We start from the raw sequence: 12708 nt of genomic DNA, 5'->3' as shown, positions 1-12708 counted from the left end.
ATCTATGCTCTAATATATTGTAATTTCATAGATGCACCTATTCCAGCTGTGACTTCCGTTGGGCTCTTATCCCCCATGTCATTTTATAATGTGGTCTTGCCTATGTATACATCATACTTGATATTGTTTCGTATTCTTCACTCATACACAGCTTACCTGTGAACAATGTAATAATCTGTGTGTGAATGCATATAAATGTGTACATTTACTGGCATGGCTCTGTCTGGCACAGCGTACACAGAAATGATGGAAGAGCAGCATTAGCACGGTGAAGAATGAGTTGCTGTACTTGGCAGCACAGAGGAGATTAATGATCTTGCCCGCAGCTCCCGTGTTACTTTCCCCAGCTATTGAAAATTAAACGTCATGTACAACAACTCACTCACCATTACTTAATTGCATGTAGAAAATATGTCTGGTTGGAAGCTCCAGAGGCGGAACCACAACTTACGAAACCAAAACTCCGGGCTGGGTTTAGTGCTGTCGGGCAGCACGGAGAGCGGGGGCTTCTTGCAAGCTGCCCCGAGAGCCGCAGCTGGCTGCAGGGCACGTCGCTCCGCCGAGCTGCAGCGAAGGGGGTGCGTTAGCTGGAGTCGCCCATGGACTGGAAATCCTTGGTGCGTATTTTGTGTCATGTTTGAGACTTAAAGGCCATGTATGTTCTTAGCCATAATTCCCCTTTTCAGATTGTGTAGAAGTGGATTTCAAAGCAACAAGTTGTCTTAATGATCATAATTAGTAGATATTGGAAAGACCATCGGATAAATCTCGTCTCTAGAGCTTTAAAAAAAAAAACAAAAAAAAACCAGCCTCCATTTTTAAATGGTGCTGCTGAGGTTGTAAACTTCTATCTTTACACTTCCCAAGAGCACGTATCTTGTCACTGCTTTCGGCCTTGCATTAGAGTATGCTGACAACTGATGGCTCTGTTCGCTTGACCTGAGCAGCCGTTCGAACAGCAATGAAAAGAAATTCTCCCACTGAGAGAATGTCGTTAGTAACTGGAGCACTGGCTCTAACGCGGGGAGGAAACTAATGTTGCCCTTTTTTTGATGTATGGTCGACTTCTCATAGTAAGAGGGGCGTTTCAAAATTTTAGCAAAGCCAAAATAGACTGTCTTAAAGGTGAAGAATGAGGTCTTTTGAGGAGAAACGAGAGTAATTTCTTTCCTCATGCAACCTATATTCCATGAGCCTGTTCTAACTTGGTGTTACCCGTTCCTCCACTTTAGACTACAAAACCAGTGGATGTGATTGACTGAAAACACGAACCAAAAGACTGTGCCGGTCCCAGAAGTCTTGTCCGTGGTGCAGTTCGCGAGAAAAAGTTTTTTCTTGCTTTATCAACTTAATTTAAAACTGTAATATAAAATGAGGGTATTGAAATATCACTACTTAATGCATTGTGGCGCCAGCTGTAGTAAATAAGAGCAGCAACGGGCATCGTGAATCTCCATCCATCTCTCGTACATGGGCGTGCAATAGCTTTTCCAGCTGAGAACAAAGCGCTGAGTGTAGCAGACTCAGCTCTCCCGGTAGGTTTGCTGCTTGGCTGAGTTCAGACAGGTTCCTCTGGGCTCTAATGGGGTGGAAAGAGCAGGATCCCGTTACATTTGTTACGCTTTGGAAACGAGGAGGAGCCAGTTGCAACAGAAATACTGCTTTCTTCCTCCTGAGCGCTGTTACCCATGTAACTTCTCTTAAAGGTAGGAGACTCGTAGCATAACGTAGCCGAGACACATCCTGAAGCACACAGTGAGAAGAGGCCACAGCTCACCGTAGCAAAATAACGTGTACTGCCGGAGTTATGAGAGAAATGGATTTGGTCTTCGTGTGCGTGAAGATATTAATATTCTGATTTCACCAGTGAAAGCCCTTAGTAGGTTATAGTTTTCCAGAAGCACATCATTCTGCAGCCTGAAAAGTTCCTGCGTGCCCGACTGAGCTGACCTAGGACATAAACGCAAAACTGGTGGGACTCTCGGGCTATTACTAAAAAGTGCCCTCTTTGATATCCTGAGGCTTTATTTTCCTCAGATGAAGGGCGCTTGGCGATAAGCATGCTGCTTTTCGCTTTGAAGCAGGAAACAGCATCAAGGTTTTCCTATTTCTGGTGTTTTGGTTCACGTGCAGGGCAGGGGGATGTTTCCAGAAATTCTTTAATCAGGTACGAAAGAAGCCCGGAAATTCCTGGGCACAGAAAGGCTTTTCTGTGAGCATTGTAACAGCTATCATTAAATAACTTGGATTTTGTTGCACCCACGTTTATTTTTTCTATGAAAAAAATAAAGAATAGAAGGTGTCCTCAGCCTTTTTGACTTTTTACTAAAATCCTAACTTAACCGTCTGAGCTATAAAAATCTGTTCACACTTTTTTTTTTATACCCAGGTAGTGTTACAATTTCATTCCCACCCTTTCCTGCTATTTTTGCTGATGAGACATAGTGCAGTAAGCGCTGTGAGAATCGTAGACGTCCCCTTCCATTTGAAGGCTTCTCGCCCTGGTTTATAAGCATCTTTTTTCCTCAATTAAGTTGATGATGATTATTTAAAACAGTTGATTTTGGCCAGGTGCCAAAATATAGGTCTTAACACAGCACTGTTTCCCAGTGGTCTCGTTAATTACACAAGCTTGTAACAGCATCTAAAAGATTTGCAGTTATAGTGTCACTTTACTTTTTTTTTTTTTTTTTTAGATTCAGTGCATCTTGTGTTTTCTAGCTTTCTACAGTAACAAATTGGAAGGAGTTTAACCTGCTTACCCGCTTTATCAAACAAACCAACCAATTGCCCAAACACGGCAAGATTTTCCTGAGATGAAACGGCGCGGTCCCGGTGCTTCCTTTGATTAGTGTCCAGTCACGTTTCGTCTGACCTCAAAGTCTTACAGCTGCTGCATTAACTTCCAAGCTACTCTACCAAATACAGCTTGTCTTTTTGATTTCTGAATATCAGAAATAAATAATAATTTGACTGCAGCTTTCCAAGGCGTGTAAAGGAGTTTTGCTCCAGAAGCGCTAGTGGCAATAGGGCATGTCGAGGTCTTAGTTGCCTTTTAAAATTCTTGATCTGAGTCTCCAACAACAGGAATTAGCCAGGTGGTAATCTCAGAAAGGGACTTGTTTCTTGTAGGAATCTCTGTGCCCGAGTTCCCAAAACAGAATGGGTTTTATATCCACTGTGGTTTTTGTTCATGCGTTATAAGACCATCCTTTTAAGATGCGTAATAAAACAATATAATTAGATTTTACATCTGTAGTAGGAAATCCAGTTTATATCAGAATGCTCTTTTACAGTGAGAATTTTATGATTCAGCAAATTCAATGTTTTTTCCATGCTCAATTAACTGCCTTTAATCTGTTTTGGCGCTTCAGTGTTGGTATAATAAGCAGATCAAATATAGTTTGAATGCTTGAATCAAAGTGAATGCCACTGATTTCAAACCATCATCCCATTGTGTTTGGTTCTGTGATTCATTCTTTGGTATACCTTTATTCCTTAAAAGAAAATTGTCTTGTGCTGTGATGAAACATGAGAAATGCTTTAACAATAAAGTGCGGTAGGATTTTGCTGATTTAAATACCATCTGTTAGCTGTCCAGAGTCGTCCTCCCACACTGCAGTCATCCGTTCTGTTATCATTGCTTCTTGGTGATGGGATTGTAGCTTCTCGGTGAAGCCCACAAATCTCTGTCACCTAACCCCTCCTTCTGTTTTTAGGTGTAATTGTAAAGACTAATCTCTTGTTATTTATGGTGACGTGCAAAGGAGAGAGATCCTCATCCTTGGAGGACTGGTACAGCGAGGGCAGTGGCTGGGTCGGCCAGTTCTCGCTGCTGTTTAATGCTCTCCATTGCTTTAACTTTGTCACTGAGTCTTTCCTCTTCTTTCAGAGCCTCTGTATGTAACGTTGTATGTTGTGTCTCAAATATTGCCATGCTTTAGAAATTATTTTTGCTTTAAGTCTGTTCTAACGTACATGATTGGTCATATTTTAACAGTATAAACCCTGTTTTTACTTGGTTTGATTGTGTAGGTTCTTTCATGTGGGAAAGCTTTAAAAATAAGCTCTTGCCAGACACTGTGTGTGCAAGTTTGAACTTTTCCTGTTTTCTTCAGGGCTGTTTCCTCCTTGCTGTCATACACATGTGGGAACAAGTAAACGGTTGAGGAAGTTAAGTAATTTTGGCTCTTTCAAACCTATTTTGACTTAAGCTGCAGTTTAAATGAACATTAGTTGCTCATTTAAAATACCTGTATGCATTTGGCTCTCACATAGTTAGGAGTGGATGGAGGGGAAATGGAGAACAGGACTGTTCTTGCTGTTGGTAGGAGAGATTTTTCAAGAAGACACACAATACAGAGGTCCTACCTTGACCTAGCTGAAGAAAAAATCCAGCGTACCTTTTCAGTGGGCAACTTCCCTGCAGCTCCACTTTTCTAAGGAATTTCCAGAGGGAAAACAAAGATGAGAAAATGAGATCTTGACCTGATTTTTCATTTTTTTTTAACAAGCGGGATGTGACCAATTTAAGTTTTCAATAATCTGCAGGACTTTATGCCCTGGTGTCACAACCAGTGGGAGTCCTAAGAGTTACTGGGCGAACTTGTTCATTCACATGGTCTGCAGATCTGTTCCAACTAAGATATCATGCAACTGCATACAAGCTGTTGGCTTTTTCTCCCGGTTCTTGATGTACTTTGTATTCCCCAAAAGCATCCACAGCCCCTTACAAAGTTGTTGTCAAATTATCTTTTAGCATTGATGATGTTTGTAGTTGTGGATGGTTTGGCAGGAGGTTCGTTTCCTTTAATTTAGACATCTAGAGGTCATCTGGGCTTCTGTGATTAGTGAACAGTTGTCAGAAACCTCCAAAGAGCAACTCAGTTCATCCTGTCCTAAATTAGGTCATTTAGGTGCTGGGATGAATTGCCCTTCTGAGTGATGGTTGAATGGTTTGGGATTTGTCTTGATTTTGCACTCATCATAGAAGAAGTTTGGACACTGTCTTAGACAAGATGCTTTGCTTTAGACGGGTGATGAATCTCATTCAGCTTGCTCAGCAAGGATTTTCTTGGCATCACGTGACAGTGAGCTTATACCATCAGAAACCTGAGAGACATAAGAGTAAGTAAAATGGAAAACAGAAAATGTCCTCAAAGGAAGGCACGGAACCTGAATTCAAGAACTAAAAGTCTGAGGTTGGTGACTAAATGAAAAAAAAAAAACCAAAACCAAACCCACCCCCTGAATTTGGCTGAGGCTGTGACTTCTGGTTATCATCTTTACAAAGATAACTTTCTGAATGCTTCATAGACCGTTCCAGCTGTGTGTGACATTCCTCCAAAGTGCGAGAGACAGCTTTCTGATAAGAGCAGCACAGTGTTTCAGGGCAGCTTAGCTGAAGCCTTACAGCACGCAACTCTAACTTCCCTTCAGGCTTACTTTCTGCAGGGTGGAATGAGCAATCCCTTTGGGTTTGTATTTGCATATTGCTCTCTTTAGGCTTTTTTTTGTGCCAAGTGTTTATGGTGGTTAATTATTAGCCAATAATAATTATTTGTCTTTGCTTAAGCTGCACATCTCCCCCTTCATCAGAGTGCAGTTGTTAGGTGGAGCCAAACATCAGAAGTTCTCTTTGGTCAGCGAGAAAGGACGGAGAAAGTCCAGGGCTCCTATTTAGACTAGGAGAGTATGGCAATCTAATCAAATACATCTGAAAGGGTATGAGCTTTTCTAAAGTTTAAAGAGTCTTTGCCACTTACATACCGCTTTGATCTTGGTTCCTGTGAGCCTTTGCAGCCAGGAAAGCTGCTTGTTTCTTCAGTGTCGAGCTCTAGGTAGTGGCGTTGGTACAAGCAATAGGCACTCTAACCTCCAAGCAGATCTCATTCCCATTTTCTCTCAGAAACTCATCCTGAGAGGTTAGAGGATTTGTGGGAGGAGCGGTGAATTCCTTCCCTATTCAGTTTATATGTAACTGATGAAATATAAACAGCTCTCTGGTGCACGAGCTCGGGAAGGAGGTGGGCTGCCGTCCCAGCGTCTTATACAAACCAGTATGAGAGCTGGAACGAGAGCAGTGGATGTTTATCATTTCTGCAGATAATGGAGGGGGAGCGTCTGAGCCTGCCTGCTGTATAAATTGCATTGTACGTTACTTTGACCCTGCGAGTATGAAGCTGCGTCTTGACTGTGAAGGGTTTAGACATCTTAACCTCAAGCAATATTGAGCACTGGTAACTGAGAACAGCTTTCTCGGAGGTGGTTATGTAGCAGCTATTGGCAAATACGTTGAATGCTCATTTGCAGTCACTCTAATTTGAATATGATGTTCAGACTTCTAAGCTGTCTGCTCCTGCATCAAAAGAAAATGATTGCTCCTTTTGGTTGTAAATAAATTCATGTTTTAGTTGAGGACACTTATGGAAGTGGAGAGCAGAAAGAGCAATTTATTATTAGATCTGTCACTTTAAAATATGTTCCCACTTTGATTCTGCTTTGAAGCATTCTCCTTTGAAGCAGCATTAAAGTATTTAAATATGTACGAGTCCTAGCAGGGGGAGATTACAAGTTGTGACACTTCGTAACCTTGGGTGTGTTTTTTTTTTATTTTTTGCATATTTTTTTTTCCAGGGAATTACTGTAAGTGGGTTTTTTATTGCTTGGAATAATAATGGCCATCCATTTAAAACTGCATAAAGATGTTTGCCCGGTGATTGGGGAAAAAAAAAAAATTCTGTGTATATATGAAGTATAAACTAGTTTGTATAATTAATTACACCCTACTTTGTCATGCAGATCATGAAGCTTCTGTCTAGCAATTCTTAGAGTGTTTCTTACAAAGGTTTATATATACCTTGTTATTTTCAAGTTTGCTCCTAATTGCAAGGTTTGCAGCGTGCATTGTAAGCTGCAGAAGTGTTGTTGGGTTTCATGCTGTTTGTGCTTCATATAAACTATTGTCAAGTCAAAATTGCTGGGTCTCTTAAACACCTTACATTTGCTCATTTATTCTTACAGGCTGGAAAAGCAACATAATTAGTTTGATGTCTCACGAAGATAAGAGGGAGGGAAAATGTCCCTGCCTAATATGCCTTGCAGGGTAAAATGCACTTGGAAATTGTGAAACACTTATGAAATCCATGGGCTTGATTCTGTGCGTTCCTCAGATTTCTGTCTTGGCCCTGGGCACGCGTGTTTCTGCGTCACGGGACGCTCTGCCTCTGATCTTAGCGTGGTTTCTGACTCTTGCAAGGCTTTGAGCGGGGCCAAGAGGAGAGGCTGGGAGCGAGTACAAAAATGAGCGGGACAGAACCGATTCCTTTGAATTGTATGGCTGTTTGGTTGAAGATAAGTAAATGAATTCACCAACCTTTGCCTGCAGGATTTATCGTTTCAAATGCCTGGGCCTGACTTTCCCATACGCTGCTCTGCTGAGAGCTATTGATTTTACAGTGTTGTCTTTCTGTGATCAGAACATGCCAACTTCATGTGTTTAACTCTTGAGGGATAAAATGAGACTTTTTTCTTTCAGGCACTTCTGTAAGACGTTTTTAAACACATACTAGTCTAATATTTTATTTCAGAAATTGAAGAGGAAAAAATTCTGCTTGTGTTACAGTAACCTGGAAGGTATTAGGTAGGACCAGAAATCAAACCCAGAAAACCCACTGCATGAAGTCATGTCCTTTCCTCTCAAGATCTATATCTGCAACGCAGCAGTATTAATGATTCCTCCTCTGTCACCTTTTGGCGAGCAGAGGCTGGGTGATAGTACTGTGTCTTTAGCAAAATGGGGTTTGCGTCATGTTCCTGGCTTCTGTGTTCTGTGAGAGTTGTTCACCCCAAAAAGAGATGTGCATCAGTACAGTTTTTGAAGCAAAATTTGGAGTCTTTTTTTTTCATATGCCTCAGATTGCCTTAAACATTATCACTGAAGTCATATTTTACTTGGTTCAGTTTTACACAGGCCAAAAAAATGCAGAGTTAATTCCACACACCAAATAATTTTAAATGGCAGTTGAGGAAAAATATTAGCAAGGCAGAACGCTATTTAATAAATAAAAAAAAGGGGCTCTTGAAAGTTACGAAGTTATCAGATGTCAGCTTGGGAATGCATTTTAAAGAGGATGGAAGAAAAGATGCCATACGTAATAAGCATCTTAGAAAAATAATGCACTTTATATGTAGGGGGAACCAATGTTCATCTGTTTTCTTCTCCCTGCATTTTATAAAAATTCTTCCAAGTTTTTACATCAAAACTTTTAGAAAAGACCACAGCAAATATGAACAAAAAAGAAAAAGCAATCTATTGTAGTAAAACTGGTATTATATTACAGTAATGTGAATATTAGACTACGAACGAGCAGTTTACAAACGTAGACACCATGAGAAGAGGCTGTTAGCGCATGTATTGATGTGTAGGGACCATAAACTCCAACTGCATCCTCTGATAATCCACACAAAATTAGATTTCCAAAGAATGTGATGTCAGTATGTCTCGATGAAACTACTGTGGTCCCAAGAAGGGGTGTAATCTCTTTGCTAGCAAAGAACAGAAGCAAAAATGAAGTGAGTTTCTAAGCTCTAACTTCTGGTAAGAAACAGTTACTTTTTGTGCTAGCCCATTTTCATAATGGGAACATTCAACTCAAAGGAAAAGTTTGGCCATTATGGTTTAGTGTGTAACATGTCGTTGTTTGTTTGTTTTACAGAAGTGAAGATGCAGTCAATCAGATGGCTGTTACTCCTTTCCCATTACCTTCCAGCTCCCACTCTTCTATTGAGGTAAGGTTTATGGGGTTTTTTTAATTAGGGATTGCTAAATTAGATAGATTAATCATAATTAGCAGTTCATTATAAATTTGAGCACCTTGTCTAATTAAACCCTGAATCATAAAATGCTTTGGGTAGGAACTTGACCTAATAGCATATTTTCCCCTGTCTCTTCTTTATTGATCTCATCGCTACTGAAAGGGCTGGCATGGCATTAATGATGGGTATTAAACAAGTTACTGCTGTACAGGAGGAAAAGAAGTCTCCCAATTGCCATCTCCTGTCCCGCTCCTTTTTCAGCTGGTTAGAGTAGTCGTGGTGAGGCTCTTTTGTCTGGAACATGGAATTCCTCCTACAGAAGAGAAATGAACGTTTTTCAGGGCAAGGCTCCTACCTTCTGAGATCCTTTTCCCCCAGAATACCCTCCCATCAGCATCTCTAAAAACGAAGTAGGGATGACCAGCAACTAGCTATGGCAAAAGAAGTCACTGTGTACGTGGTTTGCACCACAAGAGCCCCTTGAGGCCACCCCAGCCTAACTGAGAGCCCCGGTCCACCTCTTTGTCCCGTTCCTCAGCGTCGGACTTTCTTGTTCCCGCTCGTTTTCTCCCTGGAGGCGCAGACAAGGGCTGTTTAAGCTCTAGCACACCGTGTTGTAGCAGACGCTATTCCAGTGCAAAAACTCCCTTAGTGTGGGAATGTTAATATTTTTCTTCATTATAGTTGCCATCTCAGCCCCAGCGTAGACTGATTGCTCTCTTGTGCACTGTGAATCCCCACAGTGTCACCACATTGTTATCATTTTGACATCTCAATATAGCGTAACGAAATTTTCTAGATAAAGTACATGGTTAGCCTTGCTGTTGCTTCTTAATTCTATTTCTATTTGACCTAATAAAGCAAAAGATGTTTTATAATTCAATTGGGGTTTGGTCTTGCCTTGAATTGATAAATTCATGTGCATCCAACTCCTGGTATTTCAATAAGCATTACTGTGATCCCGCAGCACTGGTCCACTCTAGGTACCTCTGGACAAATCTCCTGTTCGCACGCTTGCTATTGCTTTCCAGATTCTATTACCCTGATGCCTACTTCCATACGGGCGTAGTGCTGTACGGTGCAAGAGCTGCTTAGTTTTCGTTTGGATCCCAGTCATTTTTGGACGGTGTTTTGGCTTTTCATTCTCTCTCCGGGAAAGCAGCATTTCCCAGGTGCAGCTGGTGGATTGCAAATCACTCTACGATTTACAGAGCCCAAGTTCATTTTATTTTTGTTGACTCTTTTAATACCTGCACTTGTTCCCGGCTTTGTTTAATATTTGTGTCTTCAGGAGGACCCAGGAAGCTTTGTTTAGGTGGTCGAATGACTGTAATTAGACTCTCCCAGCATGTGGAAACCAAAGCGCTCAGCCTGGTGTGCCCTGTTTGCCCTTAGAGGTAGATGCTTGTGGACTGAGTTGCATGCATTAATGGCAAGCTCTTACTATTTACGTTGTGTCTGTTTTATAAGTAAATGCAGGTTTTTACTTCTAGCTAGTATCTTTCTATTATATAAAATAGATGTAACCAAAAGATACAGTTGCTGTATAGAAATTTACAGTGCTTTCCTTTGTCAGCTGTTCCTGTCTTTAAATAAAACCAAACAAAACTGACTGTGCATTATATCTTGAAATTATATTTTCAAATGTCTTTGAAATACCAAATATTTAATGTTGTGTGTTACATACGCTGTACATGAAACTTGTCAGATCAGATTAAATAGCCTGGCTAGTGTAACGGAATATCAGGGTGCCATGGTTACCAGGTACTATTGTGTTCATCTTCTTCATCTTATCTTTATCTTCATTAAGGTATTCTAATATGGAAAGTGATAAACAGTAAATATGCCTTAAAACAGAGTCTTGCTTCATTGCATGGAGTTGCAGGACAGGATAACACTGTATTGTGCTGTAATACTGCGAGCAAGCTACCAGAAGCAAAGTATACTAAATATTAATTGCTGTAAAATATCTGTTTTTAAAAACTTTCATCAGAAAGCCACAGAAAGTGGTATTTTGTTGCAATACTGAACAGAGTGATCCTTTGTACTAATGCAGAGGTACCTGGTCAAGTGGCGGTCAAGATATTTGGGTAATTCTCATTGTGCACTTAAATGTAAAACGTCTAATGAAAATTCAGAAATAATTTTGATTCTAGGATTGAAGATCTTAAAATGTGATTTGTTGTACATAGTCCATTTTGCTTTGCAAGAGAGAACAGCTCCACATTTGGATCAAAGACTTAAGTCTATTAAAACTCTCTTGAAATAAAGTAAATCAAAAAAATAGATCAAAAACCTGTTTAGATTGAGGACCTGGTTGGTTTTAAAAAAGGGAAGGAGAATTGACAGGTTAAATTTTACATGTAAGTGAATTAATGATACTCTAACCTTTCTATTCTAACTTAACGTTTTCTGTGAAAAGATGCCATTTCCTATCTGTCTCAAATTTAATTGTCAGTATGGGAAGGAAATCATTTTTCTTGCAAGCGTATGCTTCTTAAATATATGCTGGTTACTCTCTGGACAAAATGCCAGAAAATCCTCATCAGACAAGCTTTGCTACTTAGTATGGTGCAGTTTAATGCAGTTAAATTTTTCTGGGGAATCCTCTATAGAAAGAGAGAAACTTCTCATGCAGGAGAAAGTTCTGGAGCACCTTGGTGAAAATACTTCTGTCTTTTGGGCCATTACCTTTAATTTGCTGATTCTTCCGTCGTTGTCACTGAATGTCATTTGCAGTATTCTCACACTAACGTGCAGAAGTACCTGAATCCTGAGGCTACAGTTGCACTTGGAGGATTGTGCTCCAGCGCTGGCTGCAGCCCGCTGAGCTTGGTGGCCACGTGCTCCAACCAGAAGAGCTTCGGCTCTGCCATCTCCTCCTGGGTGGAGCACTCAGTCCTGCTGCTGCTGACCTGTTCGGATTGTGTGAAGGAAACTGGGCTTCCTTTCATACAAACTCAACAGTTTTCACAGTTGATAAGGGGTTAGTCTGGCCTCGAAAGTCAACCCAGATCTGCACCTAAGTGCTGGTGTTGGGCTACCTCATGGTACTTCGGGCCAGCCAAGTGGAGGCCAAGGTCTGTCTTTCAAAACTTGTATGGCTTATTTGTCTCCTGACATTAGGATGCTTTAATTGTGGATCTTTTTACTTTTTCATGCTGCTACTTGTTTAGAAAAACAAAAGAAAAGGTAAAATTGTCTAATTTTTTTCTTTAGCTATTATGGGGGATCATAGCTCTGTTTAAGAACTGTTATCGATCATTTCTACCAGGATCACGGTGGCACTGAACCTGCAAGCAGCGAAGACGACCCGAGTTTGGAAGTTGTCATGAAAAGCTTGACTGATGAGGAATCCAACAAAGCTGTAAGTGACTTAAAGCTTTATTTAATGATGATCAGGGGTTAGAAAATACAGGCGCATTGCCTTGATGTGTTTTCTATCTGCCTTTCTGTAGGAGTATTACAGCACGTTTTTGTCAGTTAATATCCAGTACATGTAAAAGCAGAATCAGGTTTGACATACATTCTTGACATGACTGTTTTCGTGAACGAAGCAGTCAGTATAATTTGTTAAAATACTGAGATAAGAGTTTTTATGTAGCATTTTGGCCCTCTCTTGAGCGCTTTCTCAGTGAGGGGATTGAGTTTCCACTCTTGTCATCCACGTGTGACAAACTTCAGAAAAAAGCGTGGTCTGTAAATCATATTCTTATTTATATTCATAGCTTCGTATATTCTAAGGCCAAAATTTCTATTATCATAATCTCGTCTTGCTTCCTGAATAACATAGCTATAGAGTTACTCTCAGTAATTTCTACATCAAGCCCATAACTTCTGGTTGAATGTAATACTGTCAGTGTGCACTGTAATAAATACTGAACTTCTCAT

At 40.5% G+C, this 12708-nt stretch overlaps 1 protein-coding gene across 1 annotated transcript in view; it reads left to right on the top strand.

Moving 5' to 3' along the window:
* Nucleotides 1–12708, top strand: part of INADL (InaD-like (Drosophila)) — a 149302-nt gene that overhangs the window by 98536 nt on the left and 38058 nt on the right. The window contains exons 29-30 of the mRNA XM_009883980.1: nt 8718–8790; nt 12092–12184. Coding sequence (XP_009882282.1) covers nt 8718–8790; nt 12092–12184 — 166 coding nt within the window. The remainder of the gene's footprint in view (nt 1–8717; nt 8791–12091; nt 12185–12708) is intronic.

The sequence above is a fragment of the Charadrius vociferus genome, unplaced genomic scaffold (genome assembly GCF_000708025.1).
Source record: "Charadrius vociferus isolate BGI_N301 unplaced genomic scaffold, ASM70802v2 scaffold423, whole genome shotgun sequence".
Classification (NCBI taxonomy): domain Eukaryota; kingdom Metazoa; phylum Chordata; class Aves; order Charadriiformes; family Charadriidae; genus Charadrius; species Charadrius vociferus.
The sequence above is the reverse complement of the archived record's forward strand: the minus strand, read 5'-3'. Positions and strand labels throughout refer to the sequence as shown.